The 18,978-nt window shown below is 30.8% G+C and overlaps 3 protein-coding genes across 3 annotated transcripts in view; 2 read left to right on the top strand and 1 right to left on the bottom strand.

Annotated features, from left to right (window-relative positions):
* Positions 1–6,638, top strand: part of LOC101502671 (protein PUTATIVE RECOMBINATION INITIATION DEFECT 1) — an 8,460-nt gene extending 1,822 nt beyond the window's left edge. Inside the window, exons 4-10 of the mRNA XM_073368355.1 lie at positions 8–112; positions 526–834; positions 1,059–2,022; positions 2,105–2,798; positions 3,558–3,838; positions 5,255–5,921; positions 6,117–6,638. Of these exons, the coding sequence (XP_073224456.1) occupies positions 8–112; positions 526–834; positions 1,059–2,022; positions 2,105–2,798; positions 3,558–3,838; positions 5,255–5,921; positions 6,117–6,359 (3,263 nt within the window). The 3' untranslated portion in view covers positions 6,360–6,638. The remainder of the gene's footprint in view (positions 1–7; positions 113–525; positions 835–1,058; positions 2,023–2,104; positions 2,799–3,557; positions 3,839–5,254; positions 5,922–6,116) is intronic.
* A 1,460-nt stretch (positions 6,639–8,098) lies between these two features.
* On the bottom strand, positions 8,099–11,816 carry LOC101496977 (uncharacterized). Its single transcript, XM_004502203.4, has 5 exons — positions 11,520–11,816; positions 11,246–11,425; positions 10,866–11,090; positions 9,388–10,554; positions 8,099–9,167 (listed from the first exon to the last, which is right to left on the bottom strand). The coding sequence occupies exons 1-5, from the start codon at positions 11,557–11,559 to the stop codon at positions 8,422–8,424; spliced, it is 2,358 nt and encodes a 785-aa protein (XP_004502260.1). The 5' UTR covers positions 11,560–11,816; the 3' UTR covers positions 8,099–8,421.
* Positions 11,817–17,733: 5,917 nt separating this feature from the next.
* On the top strand, positions 17,734–18,972 carry LOC101496665 (xyloglucan endotransglucosylase/hydrolase 2). The gene is given in 4 exon segments (XM_004502202.4): positions 17,734–18,089; positions 18,344–18,537; positions 18,626–18,710; positions 18,712–18,972. Coding segments are annotated over 4 exon segments (747 nt in total). The 5' UTR covers positions 17,734–17,816; the 3' UTR covers positions 18,907–18,972.
* Positions 18,973–18,978: the final 6 nt, after the last annotated feature.

Below are 18,978 nucleotides of genomic sequence, written 5' to 3'. Positions count from 1 at the left end.
GAAGAGGGTGATGGAAGTGATATGTTGATTCCCTTTTGTCCAAAGCTTTTGTATCTGTTGGGAGATGTTCTCTTGAAGACTCAAAATGATGATGTTCGCTTGAATTGTATCGGTTAGTTATTGACTTTTAATTTCAGTATTTTGGTTCATTGAAAAGAATGCTTGAAATTTCCTTTTTTGGGTGTCACTTTGTTTTTCGCTTTGGTCATGCCTATTCTGGTTACAAACAAAGATGATATTGATATTAAGAGGCCCATGTGACATGTCATGCATCACTTTTTATGGCCAAGTAATATCATAAATGTCAGCAGAAAGGTCGATTTCCTGGTAGTATCTCACAAAAAGTATACATATCTAAGCACTAAAGTTGCTCACTTAAGGCACAAATACTCAACATTAATAATTCCAAGGCAAGTTAAAAGTCAGTGTAGCCACATTTTACATAATTGTAGGAAGATAAGATAGTTTGTAATACAATTTCCATTCTTGTGTTATTATGACTAACAGTCCTATATTGCTCATCAGCACTTTTGACTATGCTGGCTCGAAGGCAGTTGCTCAGGCAAGAATGTGCATATGATATTGGTAACATGTCTTTATCTGGTGAAGTTAATTCTAAAGAAACTGAAGATGGAGCCAAGGGAGCATCCCTGGTTAATCTGTTTGCAGAAGCAATCAAAGGCCCATTACTTTCATCAGACAGTAAAGTCCAAAACAGCACTCTAGATTTTCTCTTTCATTATCTGTCTTCAGTCGGGACTTCTGGCAATCAAATTCAAGTCTTGGTGGAAGAAAATATTGCAGATTATTTATTTGAAATATTAAGATTATCAGGTGAGAACTTTAGGCAGAAATTGCTAAACACAGGCGTTCTTTGCCTTGACAAAAGAGATATTGCTGTGGAAAACTGTGTACTTTGTAGCCACATTATCCGAATAAAGTTTACACTGTGATTTAGCTTGGCTTATCTGTTCTCATTAAAATTCTGTGAATGCATAACTTAATTTTGACCTTACTCTTCTAACTAGGTGACTCCTAATTATTTTGTTAATGAACAGAGAATAAGGATCCGGCAGTCAAGATGTGCCTTCAGGTACTCGATCTTTTATCGAATTCAGAGGAAGCCTTTAAACCAAGGCTCGTTGTTGGGTTTTCAACTCTGGTTCCAGTTCTGCGTTACGTGACTGAAGTTCCTTTTCATCCAGTTCAATACGAGACACTGAAGCTTATGTATGATTGTATTTCTGAGTGCCCTGGAGCTGTATCAACTTCTCATCTGGAGGAACTTGTCCTTGTATTGATAAGAATGCTTAGAAAATATTCTGATGGGGAGATAGGTATGATTCCTGAGACGTTTATAATGGCTTGCTCAGTATTTGTGACTCTTATGAGATCTCCATCCTGTAATGGAACTTTAGATCTGTCAAAATCAATTGAGGAAGCAGTCAAACATGCCATTTCAGCCTGTCTTTATGTCTCTGAAAGGAATGACAACCAAATTTTACAATGCTTGTACCTACTTAAAGAGGCATATGCCTACAGTCATGATGGGAATTCCACTCACACTAGCAAACTAGAACTTAGAAGCGGCATTCTAGATATATGCAGAACACATTTACTGCCTTGGCTTGCAACAGGCATCAATGAAATGGAAGAAGAAATTATCCTGGGCTTGCTGGAAATTTTTCATTCGATACTGCTTCTGCACTGTAGTATTAATTATAAGGAATTTGCAGAGACCTTGATGTCATTCTGCTGGTTCAGTTTTTCATATGGATGTCTGGGATTATTTGCAGGAGATAGGATGAAACATAGAATTTATTTGTTACTCAGTTCAGTCATGGATTCTCTATTGGGAAATGATACTGGACAGCCTATTAGAGATGCTGCTTTGCACCTGCCTTCTGACCCTGTTGATTTACTCTTTCTGCTGGGGCAAAGGAGTACTAACAGTTTAGATTTTTCTTCTTGTCAATCCGCTGCCTTGCTAATTATGTACACAAGTTCACTATATGAAGAAAGGTAGTGAAGTACCAAATCTATTTGACTCATATTGCCCTCATTGACAAAATTTGACTAACAGTTGTCTGATTTTCATTGCCAGACTTGCAGATGATAAGTTGGTTTTAGCTTCTCTTGAACAGTATATTCTTCTTAACAGCAGTGATTTTCATATTTGGACAACTGATAATTTGACAGTAACTCGACTGGTGAATCTGTACAGTTTTTTGAGGGGTCTTGGCAATATGAGCTACCAAATTCACCATAGTCGAGAAGCTGAGGAGATTATATTCCAGCTCATAAACAATGGTGAATGGGATTTACTTTCTGCAAGAATTCACACAGTATCATTGAAGTGGTTGTTTCAACAAGAGAATATAATCAAATCACTGTGTGATCAGATTTTGAAATTCTGTAGAAACTATAACTTACAAGGGGATGACATGATTATTGGAAACAGCAACCACACTGTAAATGTACAGACACTTGCAGAGTTGGTATCCACTGAAGATAATTATGGAGCTAGACTTTTCGTATGCTTATTGGCACAGCTTGCTGAGGAAGATGGCCAGGAACATGACATGATTTCTGTTCTGAATCTAATGGCAACTATGATTCATATATGTCCAGCTGCTTCTGACCAACTGTCTTTGCATGGAATAGGGACAACGATCAGGACTTGTTGCTTCTCGAAAACAACTTTCATGTCCATCTTGATTTTAGTTTTTAGCACTTTGAGTTCAGTTCATCCTAAAATACTATCAACTGATCAGAGTTGGGTGGCAGTAACCATGAAGGTGAGTACCTGAACTTCAATTTTGCACATGGCATCCCATTTTGAAAAACTAAAATGTTAATTTACATTATAAAGTTGTTAAAGATTATATAAATTTAATCACTACCATGGTTAAATACTTCTATTTGCGGGCCTCATTTTCCTCTTAAGAGAGGCCTACTGGCCTCTATATTTTTTATTTGGCTAGAGTACAGATACTTTTGGTCCTTCCAGTTTACTCTTACTTTCGACTTAGTCCCTGGATTTTCTATCTGTGCCAATTCTCTTGGGTATTTATCAGACTAAATGTAGTTTGTAACCCATTGGAATTATCGAGTTTTGTTGATATGGTTGTCATTTTCCCAATTTTAAAATTTAAAATCCTTAATGGAATATACTGAAGGATGTTATTTAACATCCATATTTTAGGCAAGGCAAAGCCGTGGTCTATATGGCAAAACATAACGTGTGTGGAATGCAATGCTCATCATGTATGGGAAAGTGTGAACTGTATGACTTTATAAGAGATCACAATCAGATGGGGATGGTTTACATGAATGATTTCAAAATATTGGAACTAAGTTGACAAAATCTAAAATACAGGAAACATATAGAAATAGGCTATAAACATACGTAGAGATGAGTGGAATGCAAATATTGTTCTCTGATGCTACAATAATTCCACATCCGTAACCTGACAACTATCCCTAAACTTACTAGAAAACCTGGTGATTTGGTCGACGATTTTTGTAAGTTCTAACAGGAAGTACCACTTCTGCAGATGATGGAGTACTCTATTCCACCAGAAAAGGCTGATATCTTAAGTCAAGAAAGTCTCTTCGTGATTGGCATTCTTTCCTTGATTTTACATCTTTCCACCAATAAAGCACTTGAAGAGACATCAAAGCCCATTCTTTTTAATACTTGTATAATCTCTGTTGTCAATACTATAGTCTATGCAGCTTCTTCAAAAGGACCTGCTTTGGTTGACCATGACGAGGAAACAAGCTCCGGAGAAACTTTAGTATTCATTCTTTTGCTTCATTACTTCGCTGTTAAAAGGTAAGCCTGCTTGCATTAGTAGTAGTAAAATAGAAGTGCACTTATCCTCTTCTTGCAGATCATTTGTTACAGTGGCATTTTCTGCTCGAGGATTGTAATAATTAATAAAAAAAAACAACATACAGTAAAATAATGATTTAAAAATATAATAAATTGTTAAATTATTTTAACTAGATATAGATCCTCAAATTGTGCAGATGTCTTAAACTTTATTTTAGAAATTTTTTTGATAGTTAGAGGTATTGAAAGATAGGTAACATAATAGAAGGCTGAAATATTTTATGATGAAAATATATAAGAATAGACCCTCTCATTAAAAACTTTGATATTTCCAAGTTACAAACTTTAAAATCTTTCTTTAAATATATCAAAAGATGAACTTTGAATATACCTCAAGTTGAAAATCAGAATTGAAAAAGTTACAATTACAAGGGAAAGTGTGAGTGTGTAGTTAGTTACCTTCAACAGATAAAACAAACTAACAGAAAGGGAAAAGAAATAATCTATCTCAATAAAATTGTTTCCGAAAATATATTGGCTGTACTTTCAATGGAGTAACTCAATCATTTTTCTTATTTCATTAATGAATAATTTGGATTATGGAAAAACAATTTTAAAAACACATTTTAAACACCCACTTCTTTTAATACATGATATATAAATATTATAACATGATTTATTTTCAAAATTATTTACTTATACTTTATAATTGAACAGATAATTTTTTCTAATAATAACTATTTAGTGTCTAAGAAAACAAATGGGCATGGGAAGGAGCATCGTTCCATGCTGGAGATCCTATACTAAGCCCTTACCCTAATCATTGTCAGAGTAATGTGAAATTAGTTCTTAACCAATTAATCTTAGTATTATATTTGCTAATAAATATGAATTGGAACCACCTTATAAAGAAGAGAAGTTGGTGGATTTTATATTTCATAATAATAATTTTTGACAAAAATGGTGGGAGAGGTGCAACACGGAGACTTTCCAGAAGGTCATTCATCGTAGTACTACTCTTATATTTCGTAATCTTCAAATAATGTTAAGGATTTCTTTTAGCAGTGACATCAATTCATATAATGATCAATTATAATGAGTATATGGAGTTGAACTTATAACTCTTACCCATAATCATGATAGGCACTCTAAAATCAAAGTAAACCACAAAAATATACAGACTAAGGCATTGACAACTAAGGTGGGAAACAGAGTTACACTAATAGTAAAGGAGTAGTTGAGAATTGAGATGTTATAGCTGCAACTCACGCAGTCACACTTCCATTTTTTATATTATTATAAATAGAATGTGCTATTTTGAGTTTTTATTTAACATGCTTACAATAAATGTGTGTTATATTACTTCCCTTGTGATTTACTATATCAATGTTGTCAATGATAAATGCTCTGTTCTAGCTTGCATGCTATCCTTCCAGGGTTTGTGGATTGGCAAAACTTCCTTGTTTCAACGAATTCATCAGAACCACAAGCCTTCATAGGCATCCGTTGTCATGACTTGTGCAGACTACTGCATTTTGGTTCTCCTGTGGTCAAGATTATTGCTTCTTATAGCCTGTTAGAATTGTTCAACAGAATATCAGATCAAATAAAAAGTAAACATGAAGAGTTGAAATGTACAGTTGGGTATTTGATGTCCATAAGGAGTATACTGGAAGGGCTTGTATTCTATAATGACCCGAGAGTGGCTACAAATTGTGCGTTCTGCTTGTCAGTTATTGTGCAGTGGGAAAATCTGGCAAAGGAAACGGAAATGTTGGGAAAGAGCAGTTGGTTTAGATTGATTATAGAGGAGATGACGGTATCTTTAGCAGCTCCTGCTTTAGCATCACAATCATTCATGAACAGTCAAACGCCTGCAGTCCTTATAGCTATTGCGTTGCTGAAACTGCATAAAATCCCCCAGTGGATGAGATCCGTGTTTAATAATTCATGCATATCTGGCATACTGGAGAACCTTGCTGCTACTAATTTAAGCCCAGAAATTTTGGTTTTGTTTCGACAACTGCTGAAATCTGACTTCTTAAGTACTGAGCAAATTGCAGCTATAAATCATATGCTGCAGGTAACTTGCTTCTTCCATCTTTTTTATTTATATTTGTAAAGTACAAAGAAAACTTCTTCCACGTGTATCAAATCTATAAGGTTTATTGATACTGATAATTGGTGATTTAGCAAAAGAAAAACATGGGAAACATGTAGTTATGTGAACACATTTAAATAATATAGATTACATATTTGTGTCATTTATGATACACAGGAATGCAGAAAACATATGTACACTAACAATGCTCAAGACGGTCTCCCAAGTGAACCGATAAAGAAGGTCCTCGCCACACCATATGATCTTGGAGATGTTTGCCGGTATCTCCTAGACTTGATGTCATCAGAGACATATGTAGATATGGATTCCTGGGGATGTCAAACGGGCAGTAAGAGGCTCTTGGAAGAAATAGAGTTGTTTTTCAGCACCTTGACTGTAGATGATGATAGCTGTAGATAACTTTAGTGTTGATGAAACTCTAATCCATTGGATGCATGGATCTGACCACTGACCACTGATAGAAATGGTGAGCATGCCTGGGAATCACAGTAAACTGAAAAAATAATTTCTGACTGTGAAGAGGGAGTGTTCATTAAAGCATGCAAATGTATGGTTTCTGCTACTCAAAGGTAGATGTATAAATACTTGCAGTCATTGTAGTCTGAATAATATGCAATTTAGATGAGTTAATCAATTTTAGTCTGTATAAATACTTTTTTTTATGAAATTGATTACGCACTTGTATGAGTTAATAATTTCCTTGATGCATCAAATGAGGGGACTTTTTTTACTTGAAAATAATAGAAGCGCGCACGCACAGAAAGATTGGATGTATCATGTAAGAAGATTTTCTATGTGAAACTGAGAAAAGTAGACACAAAGAAATGTTAAGTATAGGTATAAAGTAATTTTATGTGATGTTAAGGCAAATGACAATCAATTATTACATTTTCTTACAAATAAAAGTTTAGGTAAGTTATTTTTGAATTTACCAGTGAAAGAATGTCTCAAGACTTAAAGAGTACTTATCTATATTTATATATCTAAATATTTTAACATTTTTTTTTTAAATTACCGTTTTTTAAATAACAACTAAATACTTTTTAATGTTGATTGTCAATTTACATTTTTGGGAAGAGTGTATAGAATTGAGATTTTCAAAGACTATTTTTACATAAAGAAGTCTCATGTATAATACAAGTCAGAGTTAAAGTATAATAATTTATGATTCTTAGTTATATAATCAACATTTTGGAGATAGGATTTTAATGGATTTATATCGTAAGAAATCATAAATTTGAAATGATTTCATGGCTTGTTTACTTCTGGTGTTGGTTCTCATTTCCACTGATAAAGTAAACATTAGAAAGCATGGGGCGGATCTATGCATATTGGTACGAGGGCTCTTGTCCCCGCAAAGAAAAAAAATCACATACAAATATTTAATAAGCTTTTATTTTACCCCTAAAGAAAATAGTTCATACCAATTTATAAAATAATTTTTTTAAACAATAAATGTGGAAAAGTTAAGAGAAAATAGTAGCAATTTCTCTAACGTATCCTTCTAATTGATAGTAATTTTTATTATATATAAATTGGTATCAAGTCTTTTACACAAACCTTGCAACGATACAAAATATGTAGTATCTTAAAAAAGGAAAAATCCTTCCTACGAATTATAGACTATTTAAGAGTATTTTAGTGTTACAAAATAAAATTTATACTTCAAATATTTTTCTTTTATAATATATTATAGATTATTTTTTATAAATTTTCATCTTCTCTCTATCACGATTAAAATAGAAAATTAATGACAATATTATTTCTGCCACTCACTGAAGCAAAAATTGAAAATGTGGTGATAGGCCAGAAAAAAATTACTTTTCTTCTGATAAACCAATAACTTGTAAGATCTATTTGTTAAGATCAACAGAGATTAGGAGAAGATTTTCAACTTTTCTGTAAAGTTTGTTCAAATAGTCGGTGTTACGTTTCAAATAAAGTTGACAATGATGGTAGTCTTTGATTGATACTCTACCTCTAATTCTATATATACAAAAAAATTAAGTAACAAAAGTTAATATATTTAGTCTCAAATTTAAATTAAATATATCAATTTTTATTGGTTCAACTTTCTCTTATATATAAGACCTGACCTGACATAATGATATATAAGTCAACATAACTTTTCCTTCATATGCAACAAAATGGAGTCTACTTTCCCTTGGATAACTTAAGCCAGAGTATATAGATTTGTTCCATTTGGACAGAGTTTTTAAGAACGAAGACCAGGCTATGATAGGGACCAAAAACCTGACTAAAATAATAACTGAAGATTCTCAACATATACAACCAGAACCTTGGGAGACTAGGATTAGAAAAAGACAGAGATAAAACATCTAGATGATCAAAATGTATACCTAAAATCTATGGCAAACTAACTAAAAACAGATAATAGCGTAAACATTGTGTCAAAAACCAAAGTCAGTGTGGGCAACAACGAGATGTTATCACCATACAGCTAGCAATCTTCTACCTTTGCCCCTGAGTATTTATTTGCAGATGAGCAACATACAAATTGTTTCCAGTATGGTCTACCCTTGACTTTCTTATTTTGTCTGTTGTTGCTCGTAGAAGAGTATCTTGCTTGGGAGTTCGATTCTTCTCCATCCTTTCCTTTCACAGCTTGTGTGGCAGGTAATGCTGGACCTGAAATGGAGTTACCACTTGTCAATCCAGAACCATTATCTTCTTGTACTTCACTATTTTTCTGATGCACTGAACTTGCTTCTAATGTTGGAGACTTTGGCTTCTTGTTAAGGGCAGCTTCATCCAATAGAGCCCTTAGAGGTTTTTGCTGCTTACTAGGGCACCATTTTGTTGTAATCTTAGCTATTTCTTCTTCATTCCTCTTTCTCCCTTGAGACTCATTTGTTATGTTGGTTATCATGGGAAACCAACCGGCCTGCGACGAAATGTGTTGGTTTGGTCTCTTCTCGACTTCAAATGCAACAGCTTTCTTGACTTCAAATCCAGGTTCAACCAATGTCAAGAAAGATGGCAGTTCAGACACTTCTGGTTTTTCACATTGTAGTCTATCTGATTCAGCCTTCTTGATTTCAAATCCAGGTTCAACCAATGTCATGAAGGATGGCGGTTCAAACATATCTAGTTTTTCACATTGTTGTCTATCCAATTCAGCCTTCGGGTCCTTCAAGTTGAACTTCCCTGCTTCTGTTGATGCCTGCAAATCAATTGATGGTAAACCTGCACAATTAACAGCTTGTTCAACATCAGATGGCATGGAGACAACAGTCTGATAAACATAAATGGAGTTAATCATATAAATATTCCCTCAAAAAAATGGGTTCAAGTTACTTTAGTTTTAATGATTTATACATATATAGCAAGACAATAGATATTAGATGACTTTTCTATATTTTCTGAAGCATAGGGTTGCATTCTGCTACAAACTTAATGTTTATACCTGAAACTGAAACAGCTTCCCCGTTTCCTTCTGAACTGTCAAAACGGCCACCAGTGCTAACTGAAGTATAAATTGTAGATGAAGCTATTGTACCCTTGCTATTACCACTTTCATCTTGTATGGGAACAGAAGTACTTCCAAACACTTTCCTGTCCGGATCTACATCGTGTGCATCTTCAATGGCAGAGATACATTGAACAGGAGGCTCAGTATTTAAAGAAGAAAGTGATGAACAATTCTTCCCAAGGACTTCTGTAGTCTTCACTGGTAGTTCTTCATCTACTGATAGGTGTGAATTATCTTTTACAGCATGCCGTTTCATATAACGAGGATTAGGTATATCACATTTTTCAGTTTTACCCATTTCGACCACCTCATCACTGTTATATACACCACTTGATGGTTTGTCTTCCAAATACAGGTTGCTGAGTTGATTAGTTCTTATGCTAATTCCAATATCATTTTCAACATTAGCTCCTCTACACTTGCCATACACAGCCACATCGTTTACTTCCTTAAAGTTTCTCTCATGATGACTTATATTGTGCGGGCTGATTATACTGGTTGTTTCAGTCGTTGAACCACCAAAGGATACATCACTAGGATTCTCTTTTGATGAAGCCATGGAACTACCTTCTGGTAAACTTATAAGTGGGAAATTTTTATGGTCGTCATCCCATATCTGTTCTTCACAGAAGTAAATCATATCTCTCCCGTTCATCTCAGTTTTCATAGTAGGCATAGAGGCTCCAGTTTCAACCAATCTTTTATCACTTTCAACGATGATCTTGACATCACTAAAGGTAGCAGACTGAATCGTATCTGCAGACTCTACCTGAACCCCATTTGCCGAACCCTTTGGGCTAACAGTAGAATTTACTTCAATAAAAGGGTCATCTTGGGGTGTCACAGAAAGAAACTCAGGATTGTTATTTTCCTTTAGATTAATTGTTCCACCAGAAACTTGGCAATCCGAGTTAACCATGTCACCAACTGCAAATTTAGGCACTCCCTCACATGTTCCATCCAGAGTGTTATCAGAGACCACAATCTCAATCACGTCACTATCTGATTTAATCTCATCCTTTCCTTTCAAATTAATCTCCTTGGCCACAGATGTCAAACTGAAATCTCTCACATTCCCTGCATTCTTACTTACGCTTGAGCCTGCATGTATTATCAGAACACCGTAAAGAACCAGAAAAACCACAATTTTCAGACAGCAACGGATATAAAATACAAACACACTCAAAGACATGTATTAAATAAAATACTGTTGAATTAAAAAACTATTTCTAAAAGATAAAATCTAATTTTGGATTCGCCTAACATATGATATGTGTACCTGTTTCTCAAAATGAACATTCTCAATCATGTATGAAGTTCTTAAATATACTAGTAGCAGTGATTCGTTGTCAAAGCGAAAAAAATGTCATAACACCAATCAATAGCTTCCTTTTATTTAATTTGCAACTTACCTTGAAAATCATTGTCCCTGGAACACCTTGAAAATTCTGGATACTTTACATCGACTATTTCCACATCAATAGGTGACTCCAAAGATTCTTTAACTCCTGGACTTAGTGCACCATCTGAGAAGTTTGCAATTGCATCTAAAAAAACCTCATCACCTGATCTAATTAATCTTTCTTCAGTTCTACCACACTGTTTCTCATTTTCAGCAATGTCAAAGGTGTTTGGAACTGAGTCAAGTAACACAACCAAATCCCAAAAACATTATCAGAATGGAAAACCTATGTCTCAACATGGCAAAAGAAGAATAAAATAAAATAATAATGTGAAACATGGTAGAATCAATGAATATTTAATATACAATATTAAAAAGTAGGTAACTTGCCTTGAGTTTTACAATCATCATCAAAGAGGTGTTCATCGTCTGAAACTAACAGTTTATTGTAGCCTTCAATGGTTCCACAGATTTTCTTGTGAGCACGTCTAAGTTTGGCACTAGGGTGTGGGTTGGGAAAAGACCATCCACATTTGTGACATACAATATGAACTCCATGATCGTCGTGTCCTGTAAGTAAAATCAATTAAGCATCAGAAAATTCTTTTTTGGAAAAACTGAAAAAAGGAATATAGAATCGATGACCCTTTTAAAGAAAAATGACCTTGTTGAGTATGAATTATTCTTTGTTCTTGATTATCCATCACATCACCAAAAGAAATGCAACGAACAACAGAAAGAAAATAGAGAAAAAGAACAAGACTTTGTTGGGAGAGGAAAGAATCAAGAAAGGGAAAAGGTTGGAAAAATGATGAGATTCGAGAGACAGCAGTCAAGTCATTATGAGAAGTGTGAATGGGTATTGGGCATTGTTCTTGCTCATTGCACTGCACATTCTCACCAAGACGACACAAGTCCCCTATGCTGCACTCATGACTTTTCCTTTTCTTTCTTTTTCTACTGTTTATTTATTTCTTTAGTATAATCTGTCTTTCAGAAAATTGAGGTGGTTCATTTTACCATTGAATTAAAATACAAATAAAGATATATAAGCAAAAATAAATTAATAAAAATTGATGTATCTACATCTAAGTTATAAATAAATGTTATTGCAAAATGATATATAATATATGTGATATAATATTAAGTCACTTAATATTTAATATTTTTATAGTGAGTGTTGATATTTAATTATTACATGATTGATGGAATGTTGACAAGATAAATTAATAAAAATTAGTGTATTGGATCTAAATTTTAATATTTATAAATATATACGTTCAAAATTTGAATTCAAGTTATTTCAAGAAAATCAAAACTTAATTGTCACTCTAATATGATTTGCAAGATTTATTATATTCCCACGATTTTAAAATATAAGAAAAAGGTATATGTATTTTGGTATTTTTACATATATTAACCAATTAGTTATTTATTTAATTTTAAGTCAACCATTTCAGTATCTATTAATTATTCTACTTTCTTCATCTCTATTTATAAGCTTCCATTAAAAAAATTACGTGTTTTTAAATATAAATTTCTATGCAAATTAATATAAGTATTTATTATTATCTTTTTTAAAATATTCTTATTAATACTAATTTATTTAAGTATATAAAAAATTAACATAAATAATCTATACACAATGAGCAATTTTACACAAAATATAGACATTATTTACATAAACTATTTGTTTTAATATTTGTGAAACATCCAATGTTTATAAAAAAAGGGAGAGTATTTGTTTGAGGAATATTATTAGAATACAAAATTTAATATAATATAATATTATAACATTTTATAAAAAAACAAAATATTATCCTATTATATTCTGTAGATTATAATTTTTTGTTTGTCTTATTTTTGTATGTTTCGTAGACATTTAAGGCCACTCCAAAAAGACCAATTCTTCCATTTCATATTTCCATACATATATTGACTTTGTCTATATACCGAGAGACTCATGAAGATCAGTCTCTAGTCTCTACCACCAAAGTTTACTTTTCTATAAAAAAGGAAAGTAATTAAATGTATTGTTTTCTTAATATCCAACATTGGTATATGTTCACATTTTTTCCAACGTAGTACTTCTATTAGAAGTACTCTTCTTCGAATCTTTAGTTTGTCATGTGGTAAGGAGACTAATCTATTTTAAATCTTTGATAGACCAATGTACATTGATAAACTATTCATATTCAAAATAAAAATCAAAAACCAAATAAAGCAGCTAATCATTTTATTAATATTTTAAAATATTTTTTTAATCAATGAATGATAAATATCATCATAAACGCATAGTAATTGTGAAATCTCGTATTCAAATTTAAATCATAATGTCTAACTTAACAATGTTATATTTATTAATTAAACTGGGATTTAAAAATTATTTTAGATAATTTTTTTATATTTTTAGATTTTTTATTAATTTAATTTAACATAACCTATTTATTTTAAACATTTTCAAACAAAGTATTTCCTTTATTACTATTAAATTATATTATATATACATACACTTAATTTTACATTGTATTCAAATTTCCGGAATTTAGTAATAATAGTAATAATAATTCTTTTACAGGCGTTTGATCCATAAAAGATAAGTACTTGACATAATAATACAAGACAAATTTTAAGGTAGAGAACAACAATTTTTTTTTTTTTTGGGTTTGTACTAATAAACTTTTTATCTTGTATTATGTTTTGGTGTATAACCGACATCACAAATAAAATAATATAAAATATTTACAGAGAGACGTGAGAGAGGAAATATTTTTCTTAGTTAAAGTAAAATGGGTACTTGATATAAAAAATTATCTTATAGTTTAAAGAGGAAGAAAAATTTCAACTTTTTATTCAAACCATCGTCCCTCATTTTGTCTAGTCCCCTTACAAGTTCTGAATTCAAATGTTGTACAATTGGAATTGTGTTATCTGAGTCTAGTTTTCAACAAATCAACGTCACCATTTATCATTCTAACAAAAAGTAGTAGTCGCACCAAGTTTATAAATAGTCCTTTAGTTTTTTTTTTTTGCCTTTATAAATATATTATATTTTATTTTTATTTATATGAAATTATAAAAATCTTTTATGTAAAAATTTAGAATTATTTAATAAATTATGAATTAAACAAAAAAATTAAGAGCTAAAAGTTTAAAAAATTATATTTAATTAATTCCTTGTTAAAAAGGTCTAAATTTTTGTGAAATATATTCTTATAATATTTTAAATAAGCATAATAAAATCATTCAAAAATTTAGAAAATATATATGAATTGATTTAAAAACAGAGATTGATGAAAAATATCTGAGGAACCATTATTTAAAGAAATTTTAGAGAGAATAAAAACGAAATATGGTATATTTATAAGAACCAAAAATTTATTTAACCATTTTTTTTAACAACTCATAGATTTTAAATATACATAGTTTTTCATGTAAAAAAAAATATACATAGTTTTCTTAAATATATATATATATATATATAGCATGCTTTTTTTTCTCATAGATTCTTTTCACTGAGTAATCTTATTTGATGTGTATCGAACATTAAATGTAGATCTCTCTCTCAATAGATATTCGAATATAGGTTTACTACTTTATGAAGTATAACTCATTCAACTAGACTCACCCGTCATTTATATGACATGATTCTATTTTCAGTGAATTTAAACAACTCGTTGATGCAAAAATGTATAGGAACCCTCTCCCATCACAATTATAAGAAAAAATATTTAAATTATTTAATGTTAGAGTTTAGTTTTCATGCACTGATAGTGCAATCGACAAACTCTTGAGAAATTATGTAGATGATTTTATAAGTATATTTGAGAAAGTCAAATATTATTAATAATATAAGATTGTGATTAATTGACACTGTAAAAAATATTTATATTAACAGTGTGTATAAATTAAATTTTTAATTTAAAATAAAGTTAAATAAGTTTTTAGTCTTATAAAAATTTCATCAACTTTTAGTCCCTTCAATTTTTTTATTTTTAGTCTCTTATTTTAATCTAACTACTGTGTATCTTTCGAATTCTTGAATAGTTTTTTTCTTAATGCTTAGAACATGTTTAACAACTACCTTGCAAAAATTTAGAATTTTTTAACAAATGATGAATTAAATATGAATTTTTAAGCTTTTGATGTTTAAAAGTTCATATTTAATTTATCGCTTATTAAAATATTCTAATTTTTTTTGTAGGAAAATTTCTTATAGTGTCTTAAACATTAGTGAAAAAATCATTCCAAAATTTAAAATATAGACAATAGTTAGATTTAAATCAAGGACTAAAAATAAAGAGTAAAATTTTTAAGAGATTAAAAGTTGATGAAATTTTTTATAAGAGCTGATAAAAAAATTGTAAAATTTTTTTAAAGACTAAAAACTTATTTAACACTTTAAAATATAAATAACTTTTATTTAATGAATTTATTTTAACTTATTTTTCAATATAAAACAATTCGGTTTTAAGAAGAAAATATGACAAATGAATTATCTTAGCCGAAATTTAAAATCTGATTCCCAAAAGTAATTATTTTATCTTTGCGGTTTCTTAATTAAGTGTGGGGTCTAGTAATTTGGAATTCGACTAATAAATAAATAAAATATGATAAAAATTAGTTTCAGTCAATCTTTTTTACTTTGAAATGAAGAATCATCCCCTCATCTTATATTTTTTTCACAAAAAATAAAATAAAAATAGTTTCAGTTAGATCATTAAATTAAAAGTCTATTCTCTAATATATTTTTATAATAAATATTAATAATTCTATATTTCTAAAATATTTACGGACCCAAAAAATACATATTTTCTATACAAAAGAATAGTTTTACTTTGTTTTTCTATTGAATTTTTTAGAAAAAAAAATCTATTAAAAATTAGTTTCACTTAATTTAATTCTTTTAATAAGCGTAACATTAATTAATTTTTTTGTTTATAGAAAAGATTTGAAATACCTTCATAAATTAACACACAACTGTTAGATGAATTTAAGGAGTAGTACATTGTTTTGCATTTTATTTTATATTTTTGAATTTTTGTAAATGTTTTTCTGCTTGTTTTATTTTATCATTCAAAATTAATCAGCATTTATAAAAGGCAAATTAAATTAAGTTGACTATGGCTGTCGAACCAATTAGAGACAAAACAGGCAGAAAAATATAAACCACTTCATCCTATTGTAGTGGTCTGGTGACACGTGTCATAAACCTCAAATTAGAGTTACTATGGGCACCAAATTCAAATTCGATTTAGACTTGAGTTTCGTATTGTTATTTACGGCTCGGCTCCTATGGTTAGATATTGAGTTCGATAATTTTTGTTTGTTTTTAAAATAAAAAATTAATTTAGATTAAAATCGTCTGATCGAGATCGGTCAATCAGATTTAGAAGAGTCATAAAATGATTTGAAGGTGATAAAGAAGTTATTGGTTCAATTTATCTCTCTAATACAAATTTACACTTAAGTGTCTACTTTAGTTATTTAAAATACAATCATTTTAGTGACTAAACTTTTTTCTTTTAGAAATAGTGTTGAGACTTGATCAATTTAATTATTTAAATAGTGTTCTCACCACTCATAATCGTTTCAGATCCCATTGTTTATGTTTACTTGTGTTCTTCCATTCATCAGTTTATGTTTTAAGTGGTGTTGAACAATTCACAAACTTTCCACAGCGAGGCCTTGGGCTTGACCCATAACAATAACCAATGACCTAGGCTTTTAAATTAAAAAATACCAACCGATTAACTTTAAAAAAAAAATATTTGTCTGACAAACATCCATCAAAACTAAAATAAAGTATTGCATCAAAACAAACGTAAAACCTTCAATATTATGGTACTTTCGACATAAAAAAAAATGAAGACTATTAATTAATTATTTTTTCAAATTAAAACATTAAATTACTATTTCGCAAATATATAAAATTAAAACAATTATTTTTACCACTTTAAAGACACTTGTTACAAATCTAAAGATATATATATTATATTAAAAAGTTAAAAATTGTATATCTAATTTTTAAAATGTTAAATTTTATATTCTTAAACATGACCCAATATTTATTTATTATTCTTCTTCAAGATCTTTTTTTGGGTACGTGAAGATTCTCCTTCAAGTTCAATTCAAAAAGATCGGTTCCTTCATATCACCACATTCACATCTACATCCACATCCAGTTGGCATGACAACTACCTAATTTTCTTCCCAAATCATTTTAAAATGGACCCTACTGCATACCCTTACATTAGCCGAAAATATTTGGTTTGACACAATTATTTAGACACATATATACACAAATAAAATATTATTTAATCATTTTAAAAATACATATTATTTGATTTTGTTATTTCTACTTTTTTTATGTGCGGCACTTAAATAATATATCCAACAAATAATTGTGCTTATGCAACACTTTCTCGAGATTAGTATTTGTGCCAAGATAATTATTGATTAATTCCTACATATATTTACATCGTTTTATGTTTGAATTAAAGATGAAAGAATTATATTTACTATCTTATCATTAGAATGTATTTAGATTTACAAATTACCAAATCATGAGTGAAACTCAATATATTTTAATAATGGGATGATGAATATGACTTCTCATTTTTTATTTAAACATTACATGATCCAAAACCTTGCTACTTAACACACAGAACAAAACATACATAACCGAAACCATAAGTATAATCATATAATATAATATAGTAATTGAAAAACCATGACCAAAACAAAAGCCTCCAGCTTTCAAAGCATGCAAAGCTGGCACCAGCTTTAAATTTTGGGTATTCTTCACTCCCTTCACGCGTCTCACCACCCTTACACATTACAATTCCCCTAACACACACATATATATACCCCCTCTTCAAACACATTCTTCATATCACAAACATTTTCCCTCTCTCTCTCTCTCTCACACACACATATTTCTTTTCTGTCCAATTAATTAATGGCTTCTTCTATTAAATTATTAAATATTCTGATATTGATTATTAGCAGCACCTTAGTGGCTACATGTTCTGCCAATTTCTACCAAGATTTTGATCTAACATGGGGTGATCAACGTGCTAAGATATTCAACGGTGGTCAACTTCTATCTCTGTCTTTAGATAAAACATCTGGTTCTGGCTTCCAATCCAAGAAAGAATATTTATTTGGTAGAATTGATATGCAACTCAAACTCGTTGCTGGTAACTCTGCTGGAACCGTCACCGCTTACTACGTATGTTTCTCTATTTACTTTCATTAAATGCATATTTAGTATTATAGTATAATTGTCATAATCACGATAAGTTGCCGTAATTTTTAAAATTATAAATTATAACTTTTGTAAAATCACAACGGCAACTTAAAGCTAATTCCTTTCTTCTCTTCCTCACATTATACTATATTTTTTCTTTTTATTCAAAACCATCTTTAACATAGCTTCTTCATCAAAAAGCTTTAATGAGCATCTTTTTTTTTTCTATGGTGCAGTTGTCATCACAAGGGCCAACTCATGATGAAATTGATTTTGAGTTCTTGGGGAACGTTAGTGGTGACCCTTACATTCTACACACAAACGTATTTTCTCAAGGCAAAGGAAACAGAGAACAACAGTTTTACCTTTGGTTCGATCCCACCAAGAATTTCCACACTTACTCAATCATCTGGAAGCCCCAACACATCATGTAAGTAAAAAACAAAACATTTTTTTCTTCTAATTTGTTTACCTCTTTTAATTTTGATGCCTAAACAAATTGATATAACTAACTGCAGATTCTTAGTTGACAACATCCCTATAAGGATGTTCAAGAATGCTGAATCAGTTGGTGTTCCATTCCCAAAGAACCAAGCAATGAGAATCTATTCAAGTCTTTGGAATGCAGATGATTGGGCCACAAGAGGTGGTTTGGTCAAAACTGATTGGTCCAAAGCACCCTTTACAGCTTACTACCGCAATTTCAAAGCCACTGAACTATCCTCTCTATCTTCCAATTCCTTCTCTGATTCTGCATTACAAAGCAATGAGCTTGATGCTTATGGTAGAAGAAGATTGAGATGGGTTCAAAAGTACTTCATGATATATAACTACTGCAATGATCTTAAACGATTTCCACAAGGTATTCCTG

Source organism: Cicer arietinum, chromosome 5, assembly GCF_000331145.2.
Source record: "Cicer arietinum cultivar CDC Frontier isolate Library 1 chromosome 5, Cicar.CDCFrontier_v2.0, whole genome shotgun sequence".
In the NCBI taxonomy this organism is placed as follows: domain Eukaryota; kingdom Viridiplantae; phylum Streptophyta; class Magnoliopsida; order Fabales; family Fabaceae; genus Cicer; species Cicer arietinum.
Note: the sequence above shows the minus strand (reverse complement) of the source record. Positions and strands in the feature narration are given on the sequence as shown.